Genomic DNA, 16836 nt, shown 5'->3' on the forward strand with positions numbered 1-16836 from the left:
TGCATTTGGCATAATTTGACGTGTAATATATACTCCAAACTAACTGTGGCGACGCGATATTTGAGCGAGCTACATAGCAAGATACCCTTCGGTAATGCGTATTCCAATAAATGAACGAACGAATCATAACAATATCATGTGTTCCTCTCTTTGATTCGCACTTTCAATCCTCTCGGTCTCGACATCCAGTATCCTTCCACTTTCCATTCTTCGTCTTCATCACCCGCCCACTCGAAATCGAATTTCCTCAAAAGCTGCGGCACAAGTTTCATAGCTTGCATTGTGAAAATGTGTCGTGCGATGCAGATTCGGCTTCCGTCGCCGAACGTGAGATAGCATTTTTCCATTTTTGAGAGCTGTTCCGGCGAGGCTTCCAGCCACCGTTCGGGTCGAAATTCGAGGGCGTCGGGGCCGAAGACTGAGGGGAGGGTGTTGAGGACATTGGGTGCAGCTCCGATGCGGGTTCCGGCTGGGAGGTGAACAGTTTCGACTTTGCTCTTGTCGCCGTGACTCGGAATTGTCACAATCAAGCCGTCTGCTGGTACGACCCTCTCTAGTGGCATTGTCACGGCTGGGAAGAGGCGGAGAGTTTCTTTGAGGACGGCGCGGAGGTAGGGTAGTTCATTCGCTTCGGCGAAGCTTACGCAGGAGGAGAGTTTGTTTGCGGTGTTTGCTTCGTCGATCTCGGCGCGAAGTTTGGCATATGTTTGGGGGCTCTTGACAATGTAGTAAAAACAAGCTGTGAGGGAGAAAGCGGTTGTATCAGATCCGACGAAGACATTGATCATCAGACTGTCGATAATATCTCTATCGCTGAGTTTGGTTGGGTTGTTGGCCTGAAAATTGTGGAGGTATGATATGTAGTCGCCACGATTCTTGCTTTCGGTTTGTCGATAGGAGCGCATTGCTTTGTAGACTGCCTGTTATGGGAGGTAAGCATGGTGTTCTGAATGTGACAGGAGCTCGATTACTCACATCTCGAACTTTCAGAGCGATATTGTTCTCTCTGAACGACTGGAACGAGTTCAGGAAACGAAGAAGTCTTGCGTTGCCAATAAGCCAGTCATGTAGTCCTGGAATGAGCCCGACGACGCTCATGTATGCGAGGGCATCGAAGTGAGTGTCGAGGCCGAAATCGTCTCTGCTCTTTTCCAGCATGCCGAAGGGTTGCATGAAAGTGATCATTCCTACCACGTCAAAGGCATAGAAATGGAACCATTCGTCCAAATGTACGACACTATCATACGCAAAATGCTTGAGCTTCTCCACGAACAATCTGGTGCAGTTGTCGACCATTGGCTCCAATTGCTTGAGAGAAGAGAGTGAATATGCTGGGGCTACGGCAGCTTTCATCCTCTTGTGATATGCCACGCCCGGGTTGGAGAACAAGTTCGCTCTCGAAGGCGAGGGAAGCTCGTTTTCCGTCCCATCTTTTATCTCCGCCTGGAAGCTGTCGTAAAAGTCTGATTTGATGTAATTGCTTCCGGCTCCGTATATTGTTGCTAGTAGTTCAGGATCGTTGAAAAGTACTCTTTTGGGTCCTATACGCACAAGAGCGCCGTATTTCGCATGCAGTTCTCGCCACAATAAATGGCTGCGGCCTTCTCCGCTCTTCCAGGCTATCCACAGATTCGTGAAGCGGGCGAGCAATGGGCCTGGTACCTTACGAAGAGGGGTGAAGAACGCACTGTAAGCAAGACTGGCCAAGATCGAAAATGTGAAGAGGACTGCAATCGTCCTGACCAGGTCCATTTCCAAAAGCAGCATTATAGATCGTGAATTGTGTAGTGTCGTCGACGAATGTGTGATAGCATTAGCAATATCGGTAACTGCTACAGGTGAATCCGAGCTCTCAAGTCCTGAAGCCACTTCATGCCTTTGTCATCGTAGGATTTCAGCCCTCAGCCGCGCTGACCTGTCGCGCAGATCCATACCACACGTGTACAGAGCTGAACCGTGGCGATATTTTCGTCCTCAGACATGGCCTCGACAAGAGAATGAGGCTCATACAAAACCCCCATTCGACTTGAGTCCTCTCAAACCCATAGAACATTCCAGCATCCATTTTCCATCTCTGTTTCTCCTGTAGCGATTTTCCATCAGGCCGCCAAGAGTCACGCCGCCGCTTATACCGGTGATGTCGGCTTCCGCGAGTAACTTGGCCACGCCACGCCCCAAGTCCACGTCGCATGAGCAATGTTTGATTTCGATGCGCATTTCAGGATCCTGCTTGTGCCATTCCCGCCATGCATCGTTGACTTCTTTCCAGCTCATCTCGGTCTTGTCTATGGCGTCGAATCGTGCTGTGAAATTTGGCGAGAGATGTGAGAGTACTACTTGTCCGGCTTCGCCCTTGTGGTCGTGGTCGTGTTCGTTCAACGCTTGAATCGCTGCAAAGTAGAGCTCGCATATTTGCCTAGCAGTCGTATTCTTCTCGTACTGCGGTGCATGCTGCGCACTCGTTGAAGGTCTTCCTGGGGTGTGCACATCTCGCCTATTGTCCATCAGAATGAGCCAGATCCCTTGCAGTATAGAGAATTGCCCGTGTCCTTTTGGTCTCTGATTAGTATTCAGTTCATCTTGGAAACTCAGTGGTACGGCAAAATTTGCGAGACGTACACCGCGGAGTCAGGAGTCCCCTGTCACTAAGGTCCAGGTCTGCGAGATCACGGTAGTGCTCTCTCAATGACGGCCAGAGGCTATGTTTACATGTGTCAAGTCATATTTGTGCTCCGATACGCTTGATCATGTCATATCGAACAGATGCTCACATCTGAAAACTCCCTGTCTAGTTCAGGCCGGTTCAAGTTGCGGAATCCGATTAACTTTTGGCGGAAAACACCAAGAGACGAACTTGCGAGTATTACTACTGTAGAGTCAACTGGGGTCAAGTGGCAGGCGTTGCAACCAAAATCTTCTCTCCGAACCATGCCCCTGCTGGCCTCGAGACGAGAGGAATGACCTTTCCGCCATCGGCGAGCAGCGGCCTAGGAAGGATATGCTTCCCAGCCTGGTCATCGAAGGCTCGAGGCGAGGCGTCTTCCATATTTTTCTTCCATTCTTTTCTTCCATATTATTCTTCCATATTCTTCTTCCATGTTCTTGCATCGATGTTCGGCTGCGTGATGGCGCTGTGCCGCGTTCGTGGTGCGGTCGTGCAGAAGTGTTGGTAGTCGCAAAGGGTGAGCCACGGGTGTCGCTGCCATCGAGACTGTGGACCTTGTGGCTGATGTGGGAAACTCCCCAGCACAGCTCAGCAAGCTCGAGAATGGCGTCAACACCAACACTCAAAGTATGGCCCGAATTCGCCCATTCTTGCCCTCGAAAGCCCTAGGGTCATCCTTCAGGGCTTCTCTACGGCGCACCAAGCCTAGACATCTCGTCACACCATGACCGCACCACCAACCAGGCTCTTCGAGCCCATCCGGCTCGGCAAAGTCCAATTGTCCTCCCGCATTGTGATGGGTCCAGTGTCCAGCAACGGAGCAGATGAAAATAATGTCCTCTCCTCAGTGGCAGTATCGTACTACGCCGAGCGTGCCCAATACCCAGGAACACTCATCATAGCCGAAGCTACATTCGTCTCGCCCCAAGCCAGTGGCATCTCTGAAGCTCGAGCTGGAATCTGGTCCACGGCCCAGATCGCCGCATGGAAGGAAGTGGTGTCTAAAGTTCACGAAGCTGGCAGTCACATCTACTTGCAGCTATGGGCTCTAGGCCGCTCCGCAGAACCAGAGATTAAGCAGAAACAGGGGACTGGTGATGTCGTTTCGAGCTCTGCCATACCTATGGAAGGTGGCCCGGTTCCGCGTGCGTTGACTGATGCTGAGGTTCGACAGTATATTGCAGACTACACGCAAGCTGCGAAGAATGCTGTCGAGCTTGCCGGATTCGATGGAATCGAGCTTCATGGCGGAAACGCCAGCTTGATCGATCAGTTTACACAAGAAATTGTGAATCAGCGCGACGATGACTGGGGTGGCAACATCGAAAAGCGATCACGTTTTGCACTCGAAATCACGAAAAGTATAGCTTCGGCCATAGGACCTGATCGCGTGGGATTTCGCGTCTCGCCTTGGAGTACATACCAGAGTATGGGGATGCCCAAGGAGAAGACCATTGCGCAATTCTCCCATCTGCTGCAAGGTTTGAAGGGACTCAAGATTGCTCATTTGCATCTCGTGGAGTCACGGATTGCAGGAAGGACTGATGTTGATGCTGGAGAGCCTCTTACTCCTTTCATTGATTTGTGGGCGGACGCTTCACCCATCATTATTGCTGGTGGTTTCAGTCCAGAGAGCGCGAATGATGCAGTTGATCAGGAGTACAAAGGCAAAGATGTGTTGATTGCATTTGGCAGAGCGTTTGTCAAGAACCCGGATCTTGTTCAAAGGATTCAAGATGGGACCGCACTACAGGCGTAAGCTCAGGGTGTTTGCAACCTGGCCCAGCGTGTATGTGCCAAGTATAGCGTAGGCTCTACCACATGCAGTACAAATCACGTGTTTTAGATCAATCCTCGAACAATAAACGTGCACGAATATTGAACAGAATAGACACATCGATGTGGTAAAGTTCATTTCATTCATTCTTTACAAGATGACTGCAGTAGTCCATCTTGGCCGGTTCGGCATAGTTACATGTTCATCATCATGATCATACAGCGACCCTTCGAGGGCTCGTGTCATTCCATGCATTCCTGGCACTATCTAAGCACCGTTGCCGTTGTAGGCGAGTCTGTTTCCAGAGAAGAGTTGCAGACCAAGGTTAAGAGCGTTCCTGTACGTTGATTAGTAATGTTCCAAAGTTCGTGTTACATTGGACTTACTTGGTGCTCAGCTCCTGGATGCGGCTGCAGAGTGCTTGAGGATCTTGTGGACCCTCGAGAGCCAAAAGGTAGGCACCGAGACCAGCAACGTGAGGGCTGGCCATGGAAGTACCAGAAATGGTGTTGGTGTCAGAGTCGCTGTCGATCCAGGTCGAGGTGATGTTCGAGCCAGGGGCGAAAACGTCAACGAGGAAACCGAAGTTGGAGTACGAAGCGCGGCGATCCTGGTCATCGGAAGCACCGACAGTGCAGACCTGTGGAGCCGAAGCTGGAGAGGCAGTGATGGTTGGGAGACCAGAGTTACCAGCGGCGACAGCGAGGAAGAGACCCTCGGCGACGGCCTCAGCGACAGCGGCGTTGGTGGCTGGGCTGAGAGGACCACCCAGAGACAAGTTGCCGACGGCCTTGCCGATGCGGCCCTTGGACTTGGCGTCATTGACGGCCCAGTCGATACCTGCGAGAACACCGGCGTTGGATCCAGATCCCTCAGCTCCGAGAACCTTCACGGCGATAAGAGTAGTCTTCTTGGCGACACCGTAGGTGGTTGAGCCAGTTGTGCCAGCGACCTGATCAATCAACGTTAGCAGTGAAGAGATGGTTCAGTGATCGAATTCGACTTACATGAGTACCGTGTCCGTTTCCGTCACCCTCTTGCTCGCCATCAACGAAACTGGCACCGAAGACGGCACGGCCGCCAAAGTCCTGGTGTGTTGTCCTGATACCGGTATCGATGATATACGAGAAAGTACCCTCGCCAGCGGAGTCGTCGTAGACGTAGTCAGTGGCACCGTTCTCACGGTGCGAGATACGTGCCAGACCGTACGATGGGACGTTCGACTGTGTGACGAGCGCCGAGGTTGTGACGCGAGTGTTTGGCTCAATGGACTCGATCGAGGCAATGTTGGCCACCAAACCAAGGAGGTTGTCGACCCCGTCAATGGAGAAACCCTTGAAGTTGCCGAACTCATAGGTGTGCTTAGCCTCAGCTCCACCGAGCGCGGATGAGACTTGCGAAATCACGTCGGACAGGACGCTATTCTGGTTGACGCGAACAATCCATGATCCGGCAATGGAATCTTCTTGTCTGGTGTTGAGTAGGACAGGCGCAGCGATTGCGGCTGGCACGGCCAGCAGGGCAGCAATGAAAGAACGCATATTGAAGATGAATAGCGGGCTGTTGAGGGACTGATCGCAGACGTGGTAAGGGACTCGCAAGCACTATATACTTGCCTGGGGATCTCAATTGGCAAATGGTAGCATTTCGTGAGCGCCTCATGCGCGACCGACCCACAAGACGATCTGGTGTCTGCCTCTGGTAATGCCATCGCCGGTCTGTAACCCTTCATTCGCTTGCCAGCACAAAGATCGTCAATACCCCAATCTTGGCATTGCACAGACATCATTGTAAGGCATGGGAGCGCGAGCAGCGCCTCCACATTTCCCAAGCGGGAAGAGGCCGAATTCGAAGACAGTTTGGATCGGCACAGAGACTGACCATTTCGCGTGGTGGGAGTGGACCAACGGCCGAGGCACAGCACCGAGACACATCAGAGGAGGGCTGACGTTCGCTGTCTCATATGCTCTTGGCAAAGAGCAACTCCTTCCTGCTTCGTAAGGTGTCAAGCATGCCAAGGGAGAAGGCGTCGAGCTGCCAGAACTCTGTTTGCAGAAAGTTGAACGGAGCGTCCAGTCACCAGGGTCGTCGAGCACTTGCTAAGCAGATCTTTCCGTATCCGTGCACTCTCAAGCTTATCCTCAAATCTTATTCTTGGAGGCGTTTCTCTTGGGTTACGACGTGGTAGGTACTTGCGCTGAGTGGCACTTTGTTGAACGCCACGACTAATGTTGTCCAGCAATTGCGCATACGTTATGAACTATACAGCTCTCTCGTATTCAAGAGCTGGGCAGTAGAGTAGCATTCGACCAGAGGAAAGTATACCAGAAAGTGACGTTGTAGGAGTTGGCAAGTCCGAGATAAGTGCAATCGGATATACGGCGGGAAGAAGGCTGCATTTGATCCTTCGTGCAGGATCTATCAATCGCGGAAATGGCTTGCGTAAGGACATGTCGTGCTCCTCACGAAAATTGCGAGCACTGCAATGTTCATCGTAGTACAGCGCGCTCCCAGGTTTTGGACACGATGCTGTCTTGCGCTCGCCGAAAGTTGAACGCTGTGCAGTGTCTCGGCCTCGACTGCGGACGGAGCGACTTCACTGCTACTGCGTGGTGATGTCGCATGTACCATCGGAGTAACGGCAGAGGTAGGCCAAGGCCAAGGAGACGACAGACTCCTGCTGGCAGCTGCGCTGTTGCGCCGTTCGCCACTTGGACCCTTCCCAACGTTGGCCACTCAGATAAGCTTAACGTTGGAAAACCACCGACTGCCGAGCCAGAAAAAAGGCATAAGGCATGTCTCAGTCAACGCTCAGCCGTTCCAAAGAGGTGACCACGTGCCTTCCATGCGTTCTGTCTTGTTCCATTCCGAATTCGAGTGCCCTGAAGACATCGTCCTCGTCTATGCCCTCGGCCAGCGAACGTTACATCCAAGAAGAAGAACGGCACCAGCATCCTGAATGTTCCTCGGTCCTTGGTATCGAGAGCTACTGGTTGAGTGGGCGGTGCAGCAAAGCGCCGGACGGTGTCCGTTTCTCGAGAATCTCATGGTTGGCGTGAGAGGCGTCCACTAGCCCGCCACATCGCAGGGTTAGGATCAAGCATGGATACGCCACCGTGAGTATGGCTATGTGCCGAGGAGCGCTCGTCGTGGCCGAGCTGGCATGCGTGCAATGACGCTTATGCCTTTCTCGTGCCTCTTTGTCTCATGGCGAAGCGGTCGTACATGGAGACACTGTCTTGGTTGCATTGAACGCTTTCGATCGAAGCTGAGAAACTTGGGTCGCGGGCGCACCTTTGCGCTCTGTTGTTGCGTGATTGAGGAGACCAGTGAAAAGATGTGGAACTAGGCTTCAATACTATACCTGAGGAGTGGATGCACTTTCTTATACATCAAGATATCCAGCGACGTGGATCTGCTGTAGCATGATCATCGCGCCAAGAGAGGACAGTTTCTCGCATAGCTCGTTTAGCGATGGTTGTCCACTCGCAAGGCAATCCGAGCGAAGGTCTGCATGCAACAAATGATAGAATGGCCGCGAACGAGATATCGTACGGAACATTCCAAGGTGCCCTCGTCAGAGGATCTCAAAGACGGTCGTCTTGATCTCGTAAGCCGAATTTGACAAAGTCTTCCCTCTCTACCTCATGGGCACTCTTTACCCTCATGCCAGCCAACAGACTAGCGCCTGCCCATGCACCCAAGGTTTCGACTCCCCGGACTACACCTTTTACTGGAGCTTCCGATCGCCCTTGAGCCTGCGCACGCTCTGCCTTGATCGTGATGGGGTCTTTGATATCGTCGTGCACTCGATCCATGTGCGGCACGCCTTCTTGCAATGGCATCTTCAGCGGAGAAAGCGGCACAGTAGGCGTAGTACTGTCTGGAGGTGTCAGATTGACGGTGTTGGGTGAACGCTCCCTGAGCGCCGGAGTTGTGTGGTTCTTCGCACTGCCGTAATTGGATACTGGGTCCCAGCCTCGAGTGGCTATGAGAGTCTCAATCTCTTGGAGCATGCGCCGCTTTAATCCCGGAATGGTACCATAGATACCAGTCACCATGATCCGGCTCACACAGACCGCTCGGAAGTCCGTTGGCAGCGAAAGAAGTACTTGATAGGCGAGTGTGGAGAGTGGCAAGTCGTGGTCGTCGTGTTCATCAGGCTTGCTACCAATAGCAAAGAGAACTCTTTCTGCAGGCTCAGCGAGCTTGTCGAAGAGGATTGAAAATGTCTCGTTTGATGTGCTTCCGGGAACTGGAAGCTGCACGACAGATGCGTTGTGTTCGCCAGGTGTGCGCTGTTGACACCAGGCCATTCGCTGCGAGATGTCTTCAGCCTCTTCGAATGTGACTTTGACTTCTGCCTCACTAGGCACTGAGCCTTCAATGATATTGCCCATCTCACGTGTCAAAGCCTTGCCCGCTCGTACGCTACGCCGCTGTGCCACTTCCTTGTACTCTCCCACGGCAGTGACCACCGTCTCCTCCCAGCCTACGTCGATCACAATACCGTTTCTCAAGCCCGCGCTGACACAACACATGACAGGTTGCGTGAGGAGAGCGATCGAAGGGGGCTGCGTATAATGCCCAAATATGACTTTCAAAGCGACTTCAAGCAATGGCGATGGGAGCAGTGCAGGCATGACGAGCGCAGCCTTTCTGGGCTTCGTGTCGAGCTGCAGGTAGTCTACGTGTGCTGTACGCAATGCGCGATCCAGCTTGTCTTCCACGAGACCCAGATCAACGTCTCGCAAATCATTGTGGTAGAGCTCGTAGCTGGCGGCCCACTCCTCTCGGAGCCGGTATGGGCGCATTCTGGACGCATGACCTTGGTCATACTGCCTGTAATCGCCTACTCTGCGCGCCGAATCTGGATCGAAGGGTATTATGCATCGTGGTCTGCCTTCACCTCCAAAGCCGGCGGAAAAGTAGCGTGGGCCAATTTCGTAGATGACAACATCCTCTTGATCTGAGCGAAAACCGCCTGGACTGCCGAACTGAGAGGAAATGCTGCGGCCCAGCTGAGGCGTTCGTGGACTCCGCGGCGACGGGGCAGCGTGTAGGTTGGAGTGCGACGGCCTCGAGCGCGTCGGGAGTCGCTCATAGTCACGATGAGAAGAGGCGGCGGTGGCCATGATTGGGAGACTGTGTCAAATGTCTGGCAGACTGCCGCTGCCGTGTTGCCAACTCACATCATGTCGTTGTGGCTGTCGTGGTGCGCGCTTCCGACACGCGACATGGAGCTGGAGCTGTGCAGAGAGTCTTGGCGAAAGAAAGTTCGCGGAAAACTGAAGCTCTAATTTTCTCGACCTCGACCAGACGGCTTCTTGGTGCTGCTCCCTACCACCACCCACCGTCCACCGCCCGCGCGCCCATCCATATCGCTGCAGTCATCCGATCGCATTCTAGCGGTCACCCACAGCCAGGATGACGCTCTTCATCCTCACCGAAACCTCGGCGGGTTATGCGCTGCTCAAAGCCAAGGACAAAAAGCTGCTCAAGCGCGATGATATTGCCAAAGAGGCCAGCACCGCCGAGGGCGTGTGTGGCCTGTTGAAGATGAAGGAGTTCCACAAGTTCACCAGCGCTGCGTCTGCGCTTGAGGAAGCTGCTGCACTGACTGAGGGCAAGGTAAGAACTTATGCAGAGATCTAAAGTTGTGCCGAGACATGCAAAGATATTGACGAGATCAGGTTACGCCTACACTCGCTGGCATGCTCGACAAGATCAAGGACGAGAAGAAGGTCTCGCTTGCCGTTGCCGACCCTAAGCTGGCCAATGCGATTGGCAAGCTGCCCAACCTTCAAATCACACCTGTGTCCGACTCGAGCACTGCCGATATCTATCGAGCTATCCGCGAGCATCTCCCATCGCTTATCCCCGGTCTCATGCCAGAGGACATCAACACCATGTCTCTCGGTCTTTCACACAGCTTGTCCCGCCACAAGCTCAAATTCTCCCCCGACAAGGTCGACACCATGATCATTCAGGCGATTGCCCTGTTGGATGACCTGGACAAGGAGCTGAACACCTACGCCATGCGAGTCAAGGAGTGGTATGGCTGGCATTTCCCTGAGATGGCGCGCATCATCAATGACAACCTTGCATACTCTCGTGTCATTCTATCGATGGGCATGCGAACCAATGCTGCAGAGGCCGATCTTTCAGATGTGCTTCCCGAGGAGATCGAGACCGCTGTCAAGGCAGCTGCTGAAGTGTCCATGGGAACAGAAATCACCGATGATGATCTGGACAACATCAAGGCACTTGCTGAGCAAGTTGTTGGCTTTACCGAATACCGCGCACAGCTTTCGTCGTATCTCTCGGCACGTATGCAGGCTATTGCACCTAACCTTACCACACTTGTCGGCGAGCTTGTTGGAGCACGACTTATCGCTCACGCCGGTTCGTTGATGAACCTCGCCAAGTCACCTGCATCAACCATTCAGATCCTTGGTGCTGAAAAGGCTCTGTTCCGTGCTCTCAAGACCAAGCACGACACACCAAAGTACGGTCTCATCTACCATGCTTCTCTCATTGGACAGGCGTCAGGAAAGAACAAGGGTAAGATCGCGCGCATGCTCGCTACAAAGTCAACATTGGGTCTGCGTGTGGATGCTTTGAGTGACTGGGGACAAGCTGGCAAGGGCGAAGAGGAAGAGCCAACGGAAGAGGAGAAGGCAGCGATTGGTGTGTCAGGGCGTGCAGCAGTCGAGCGAAGACTACAAGCGCTCGAGGGTAAGCCTCTCAAGGCGAACAATGTGGCCATCGGGCCCAACGGTCTCAGAACAGCTCCGGCCAAATGGGAGATCAAGGAGGCTCGCAAGTATAACGCCGATGCCGATGGGCTCGCAGCCGATGCGCCAGCAGCCGTTGCAAACGGCGATGCTGAGCCTTCCTCCAGCAAGAAGCGCAAGCTTGTGGAAGAGGTGCAGACAAATGGAGGAGCCGATGACAGCGAGGACGAGGACGACGTTGACGACACAGTTGCCACCTTCCAAGGCGCATCATCGAAGAGCGAGTCGAAAGAGGAGCGTGCGGCCAGGAAAGCTGAGAAGAAGGCAAAGAAGGCTGAGAAGCTCGCCAAGAAGGCCGAAAAGGAGGCAAAGAAGGCGTCAAAGGAATCGAAGAAGCGGAAAGCCGACGACGAAGACGAGCCTGTGAAGAAGAAGAAGAAGAGCAAGGCATAGTTTGACTCACAGGTTTTGAGTCTGTCGATCTGGTCTGGAAAGCATTCCTTTGGCGTTACAAAGCTTTGGCGGCTCGGCGTTGTTTGTTGTTCTCTTATGGCGGGAAGACGATTTCGATTGTGGATGAAATGCTCGGCGCTCGAGGCGTTCCTGACTGACTGTACACACCACCGAAAGCGTGAGTCCGGTGTATGACTGTTATACTTATTGTACACTTCCCGGAATGATTGAAGATAGTCTCCGATGATAGCCTCGCGGTTGTCAAGTGTAATGCATGTCTTCTACTCAGAAACAGTATTTGTCTCTCTCCTCCGCAACACTCGGAACTGGCAGCCTTTAGACCTCTTGCTGGTCATGGAGCAAATAGGCATTCCTCCCGGCTCTTCGCCAGAAATGATTTCCTGAAAGACTGTCAAAGGGCAACGTTTGCTCAAGGCAAACGACCTTCAGAGCATAAAACTTCTCTCAATACCATCGCAATCATGGCATTATCCAGTCTTCATAGCACTACAGCTCGAAAGAGACGAATTCATCATGTCAGCTTCCCATCCTGGTGAGCCTCCGCCGCCACTCGACACAAGATCCTTTAGCGTCATGATCCAAACCTCAGTTCAGAACTTCAATCTCACAGTCCTCAACTCGACAACTGTCAAAGAACTCAAGCAAATGATCATAGACAGGGTACCAGAAGGTCAGAACTTGTGTGATACAGATGGGAGAATGTATTTGATTCTTCACCCATGGAATGAGATGGAGAGGATGTTGGATATGGATGAGTTCGTTATGGGCACGACGGGAGTGAAAGAAGGGGACACGATTGCAGTAATTACGAGACCAATTATCAAGGGTGAAGGGGAGCAGTTTGAGATTGAGTATAAGTTGGTGTGAGAAGTGTCGATCTGAGTGAAGGGAGGGTCGACTGGGAGTACTTGCTGCATCGGGATGTTGCAAACATTACCTCTTGAACACCATATCGCATAGCACACCTTCATTTCTTGACTTGGAGCATTCATGTCTTCGTTGGAATCCCACTGTCGTGGGCATCTCCCCAGTAATCGTTCTCGTCTCGTTACCGTGACGCTCAGCCCAAAAAATTGTGTCATGCGGATGCCGAGCAGATTCCTCCTCGAAGACATGACTGACAGGGAACAAAGACATCGAGAGCCGCTGCTCGTAATAGTGATTGAGGTAGTGCGGACAAAATGGAGGAAGCGATCAGCATGGCGGCCACGAGGCCATGTTCGGGAAACTTTCCCAGGAACGGACTGTAGTCCGTCGCAATATGACGCGGGTCCAACGACAGGTCGTCCAGGATCAAGTTCTGTGTCTGCAACTCCACCGTGCAGGTGGCTGTAATTCCAAGAAATGTAAGTCTACAACTTCTCCTCCTCACTCTCATACTCTACACCATTTTCCTACAATACCATACATCAGAATGGAATTCGTATTTGGCCTCGCAACAGCATTGCCCATCGTAAGCTCGACAGCTATTTCGGTGGTGACGGGAGTGGCACAAGGAGTGTCTGAGCAGAAGAGAGTGAACGCCGATGCCTCGAACCAAGTGCGCATGCTCAAGTTTCACGTCGACACGTGGGTAGATGAGGACAAGAGGAAGGGAGTTGGGCCGGAGCTCACGAACGGTATCGTCACGCTACGTGACTCGAAGGTCTGGGTGGAAGCGAAGAATGAAGAGACGAAAGAGCCGGCGCATGTGGGACATCATCCATTTACTGGCTTCTATCTGGCGTACCCAGACGACAATCGAGGATACACACGCGGGCTGGTCAGCACGATCAGTGTTGATCCGCCCATGCTGAATTGGATCTATGTGGATAAGGACACATATGAGTGCAAGTTTGCTGCGCGGTCGGGTAGTATTATGCACCATGTTGGCGACTACGATTGGACGAGCGAGGACAACGACAGCTGTATCACGTTCGACGGGTTCGAAGGGTTTGTTGCGGTGGAGGAGAAGCCAGGGGAGTGGGGATTGTACTTTGATATGGATGATGATGGGCTGAAGAGTAAGAAGAAGGGCAGAAAGGTGGTCGAGTTGCACTTGCAGCGGAGGGTCATTACGGGACAGGAAGTCAACAAGTGGGGACTGAAGGAGGATGGAAATATTGGATTCAAGTCTACGAAGGAGGTGGACAAGATCAGCAAGCCGAAGCCTGAGGGCGAGCAGCAACGGCAGTCAGCGATTCAGCCCAAGAAGGAATGAGATGTGTTTGTGCGAGGAATACTGTGAACATGACTTGACCCAGATTGCTTTTCGTGGAGGTTGTATGGATGCCGGGTGGGACTCGAGGTCCGGAGGCCAGAGAACAACATCTCCCCCTCGTCTTGTGTGTATTGAGACTGACCGTCGAGACGAACGCTGGCAATCACCGATCGACCGCTCGCATACCCCGACTCTTTCCACTGGAGCGCACAATGCGCGCCATGCGATATAGGTGCGGGCAATATCAAAGACTTGCGCGGCGAGGATCCGGCATGCGACCGAGGCGAACGAGTGCTGTATTGCTAGGAGGTGTCGAGGCATGGAGGGCGGGCAGACGACTGTGGGCGACGCGTCTACCAGCGGGCGAGCGACTACAGATTGCGACCATGTATCACCGAACCACCAGCGGAACACAGGAGCAGACGGGAGGGAGCAACGACTTGAGCGTTCCAGGTCAGGGGAAGGCGAGGAGGCAGATTCAGTCTACAGCTACCTGTATCGGACTATTGGAGGTGCGAGTGGGTGCGAAGCATGGAGACACGTAGCTGCATGGCAACGCAGTATCGCACTGCCGTCGCTGCCATGCATGTTGGGCATCCTGATTGATATGGCCTGCCGATGTCGCCCAGCTACTGTCTTTGCCAAGCGCATCACGGGCGTGCAATCTGTTGCGGCCTCGTCATGAGCAAGTTTCGCAGCAATGACGTTCGCAAAGCTGATCTCTCTCATCGTGAGTGGGCGAGCTCGAGGCTGGAGGCGGGCGTGACGTGACGTTTGTTGTGATCTGGGAGCTCAGGCCAAGGCGCGCTGGCGACCATAAGTACCTCGCCAGACCTTCCGTTTCTTCTCTTCCCTTTCCTCCACATCCGACTTTTTGGTTTGCGACTTCCCAAGCTCGACACCACTTGTAACACCACTTGCTCGCACTTGCATTTGCACAATCCATTGCGCCTTCTTGCACGCAGCGCTGTTCATCCCACCTTCTGTACATCACCACACATAACTGCGCACATGGCTCCCCGCAAGAGCGAGCGCCAGGCCACGGCGCCCACCCGTCGCAGCGGCCGAATTGCCTCGAGGGCCAGTTCGCGCGCGTCTTCCGTCGCCGACGACAATGACAGCGGTTTGTACCTTCCCATCCCCTCCCCTGCTTCCCTTTCCCTTGCACCTTCTTCATTGTCGCCATCGCGGGTTATTGACGCAGTTGATTCAGTGCAATCAGCTGGCAAGAGCGTGATCTCGTCCAACACTCGGATCACTCGCAGTCAGAGCAAGAAGGGCGGCGTGACTCTGTACAACACCGGAGTCACGAAGAACATCTCCAAGAAGAAGAAGAAGCGCGCGGCAGCAGTTCCTGTCCCGTCGCGTCGCGCCGTCGCACCTGTCTCAACGACGCGTCGACTTCCCTTCAATGTTGATTACGCCGTTGGCTGCATCCTCTCAGAAATTCAGAGCAACCCAGGTTCACGCATCAAATACCTCGACTCACTGACCATGGCCGAAAAAGACGCAGTCATCCAGAGATTGGGAGAGCACGTTGTCGAGTTCAAAGAGAAGCTCAGCGATGCCGAGATCCGCGCCGACCAGATGGCAGCAGAGCGCGACGCCGCCGTCGAAGAGCGCAACAGAGTTCGCATGAGACTCAAGACACCCATGCGCGACGCCATGTTGCAGCAATCACTGAGGAGGCGCCGCGAAGAATCTGTCACCTCCATCGAAACGCCTTCGCACTCGCACACCTCTGCCGCCGCCGCACCAGCTCAGACACCTGCCGCTGCCTCAGACACCCCTTTCACAAGCAAGTCTCTTGACTTCTCCACACAAGACCTCATCACTGGCACACCAGTGCCGTCGAGCGCAGACAAGCCGACGCACTCGCCAGACCCATACGCCACTCCAAAGCCACGCTCATCCACATCCATCGTCGGCTCCTTCTTCAAGGCTATTGCCTCGCCGTTCCTCTCGCGCAGAAAGTCGCAAGAGAGCAGCACACCACCACAGCAGACTCCCCAAGAGAAGTTGGGAGAGCTGCCAGCTTCACGCAAGCGCTCAGCTCCAGCTCAACAAGAGCCAGACACATACACACAGCCTCAGGTCCAGTCACAGGCGCAGACACCGATCTCGTCGACACCAAGGCAACAGGAGCTAGCCTCAGAGCGTTCAGCAACATACACCACACCACGCGCCTCCACCACTTCGAGCACACAACAGACCGCTCGCGCGTTTCTCATGCCATCATCGAAGAACCCTCAGCAAGAGACATCCCTTGCCACCATCACAGAGCACACCGAGACGAGCGAGCAGAGCATGGCCGTCGATCCAACCCCGATCAGAGCTCCACGCACCATTGCCGCGGTCCGCCGCCAACAGACACCATCCCGCTACTCTCACACACCACAACGTATCTGGAGTCAGACACCCCAGCCCAAAGACACGAACGCAGATCGCCGTCTCGAGAAACTTAGAAAGTTCAAAGAGCTAGACGCGCAACTGCAAGCAATGAAGCAGGATGAAGAGGTCAAACAGATGACAGAGCGACCACTGAAGCGTGTCAAAGTCGACACGCTGGTCAAGATCCCACACAACAGACCGGGCGATGCCTCTGGCACATTCCGCATGCCTGACATTGACTCCGACGACGAGATGGAGGTCGACGCCGACCAAGAAACCCGCAGCAACATTTTCGACGTGTCGGCCGAAGAGGAGACTGCCGCCACACTAAAGGCCACACCGGCCGCACCTGCCCCCATTGCTCCCGCTCCCGCTCCCGCCGTCACTGCCGCCCCTCCATCACCGCCAGCACCAGCAGCTCCGCCTGCCCCGCAATTTTCTTTTCCGGATGTTGGCAGACTGGAGGATGGCGCGACGAATGACGTCACCAACGCGTATCTTGGCGCCAAATTCGCCTACGGGCTCGAGCATTGGAAAGCAACAGGAGAACTGTTGGACTTGTTTTAGCTTGTTTTTTTTGGTTGTCTTTTTT

General features: G+C 53.6%; 9 protein-coding genes across 9 annotated transcripts; 5 read left to right on the plus strand and 4 right to left on the minus strand.

Moving 5' to 3' along the window:
- Positions 1 to 134: 134 nt before the first annotated feature.
- On the minus strand, positions 135 to 1767 carry CKM354_000567700 (uncharacterized protein; the record flags this gene model as incomplete). Its single annotated transcript, XM_044800956.1, has 2 exons — positions 135 to 920; positions 976 to 1767. 2 exons carry the CDS (start codon positions 1765 to 1767, stop codon positions 135 to 137), a joined length of 1578 nt encoding a protein of 525 aa, XP_044656891.1.
- A 237-nt stretch (positions 1768 to 2004) lies between these two features.
- On the minus strand, positions 2005 to 2505 carry CKM354_000567800 (uncharacterized protein; the record flags this gene model as incomplete). The annotated part of the gene is made up of 1 exon (XM_044800957.1): positions 2005 to 2505. The coding sequence occupies one exon, from the start codon at positions 2503 to 2505 to the stop codon at positions 2005 to 2007; it is 501 nt and encodes a 166-aa protein (XP_044656892.1).
- Positions 2506 to 3389: 884 nt separating this feature from the next.
- Positions 3390 to 4424, plus strand: CKM354_000567900 (uncharacterized protein; the record flags this gene model as incomplete). The annotated part of the gene is made up of 1 exon (XM_044800958.1): positions 3390 to 4424. One exon carries the CDS (start codon positions 3390 to 3392, stop codon positions 4422 to 4424), a length of 1035 nt encoding a protein of 344 aa, XP_044656893.1.
- Positions 4425 to 4709: 285 nt separating this feature from the next.
- On the minus strand, positions 4710 to 5983 carry CKM354_000568000 (uncharacterized protein; the record flags this gene model as incomplete). The annotated part of the gene is made up of 3 exons (XM_044800959.1): positions 4710 to 4779; positions 4829 to 5394; positions 5450 to 5983. The coding sequence occupies 3 exons, from the start codon at positions 5981 to 5983 to the stop codon at positions 4710 to 4712; spliced, it is 1170 nt and encodes a 389-aa protein (XP_044656894.1).
- A 2046-nt stretch (positions 5984 to 8029) lies between these two features.
- Positions 8030 to 9577, minus strand: CKM354_000568100 (uncharacterized protein; the record flags this gene model as incomplete). The annotated part of the gene is made up of 1 exon (XM_044800960.1): positions 8030 to 9577. One exon carries the CDS (start codon positions 9575 to 9577, stop codon positions 8030 to 8032), a length of 1548 nt encoding a protein of 515 aa, XP_044656895.1.
- A 292-nt stretch (positions 9578 to 9869) lies between these two features.
- CKM354_000568200 (RNA-processing protein NOP58) lies at positions 9870 to 11632 on the plus strand (the record flags this gene model as incomplete). The annotated part of the gene is made up of 2 exons (XM_044800961.1): positions 9870 to 10073; positions 10136 to 11632. The coding sequence occupies 2 exons, from the start codon at positions 9870 to 9872 to the stop codon at positions 11630 to 11632; spliced, it is 1701 nt and encodes a 566-aa protein (XP_044656896.1).
- A 534-nt stretch (positions 11633 to 12166) lies between these two features.
- CKM354_000568300 (uncharacterized protein) lies at positions 12167 to 12520 on the plus strand (the record flags this gene model as incomplete). The annotated part of the gene is made up of 1 exon (XM_044800962.1): positions 12167 to 12520. One exon carries the CDS (start codon positions 12167 to 12169, stop codon positions 12518 to 12520), a length of 354 nt encoding a protein of 117 aa, XP_044656897.1.
- Positions 12521 to 13067: 547 nt separating this feature from the next.
- CKM354_000568400 (uncharacterized protein) lies at positions 13068 to 13853 on the plus strand (the record flags this gene model as incomplete). The annotated part of the gene is made up of 1 exon (XM_044800963.1): positions 13068 to 13853. One exon carries the CDS (start codon positions 13068 to 13070, stop codon positions 13851 to 13853), a length of 786 nt encoding a protein of 261 aa, XP_044656898.1.
- Positions 13854 to 14864: 1011 nt separating this feature from the next.
- CKM354_000568500 (uncharacterized protein) lies at positions 14865 to 16811 on the plus strand (the record flags this gene model as incomplete). The annotated part of the gene is made up of 1 exon (XM_044800964.1): positions 14865 to 16811. One exon carries the CDS (start codon positions 14865 to 14867, stop codon positions 16809 to 16811), a length of 1947 nt encoding a protein of 648 aa, XP_044656899.1.
- Positions 16812 to 16836: the final 25 nt, after the last annotated feature.

This window comes from Cercospora kikuchii (assembly GCF_019650295.1).
Source record: "Cercospora kikuchii DNA, contig_00003, whole genome shotgun sequence".
Lineage (NCBI taxonomy): Eukaryota > Fungi > Ascomycota > Dothideomycetes > Mycosphaerellales > Mycosphaerellaceae > Cercospora > Cercospora kikuchii.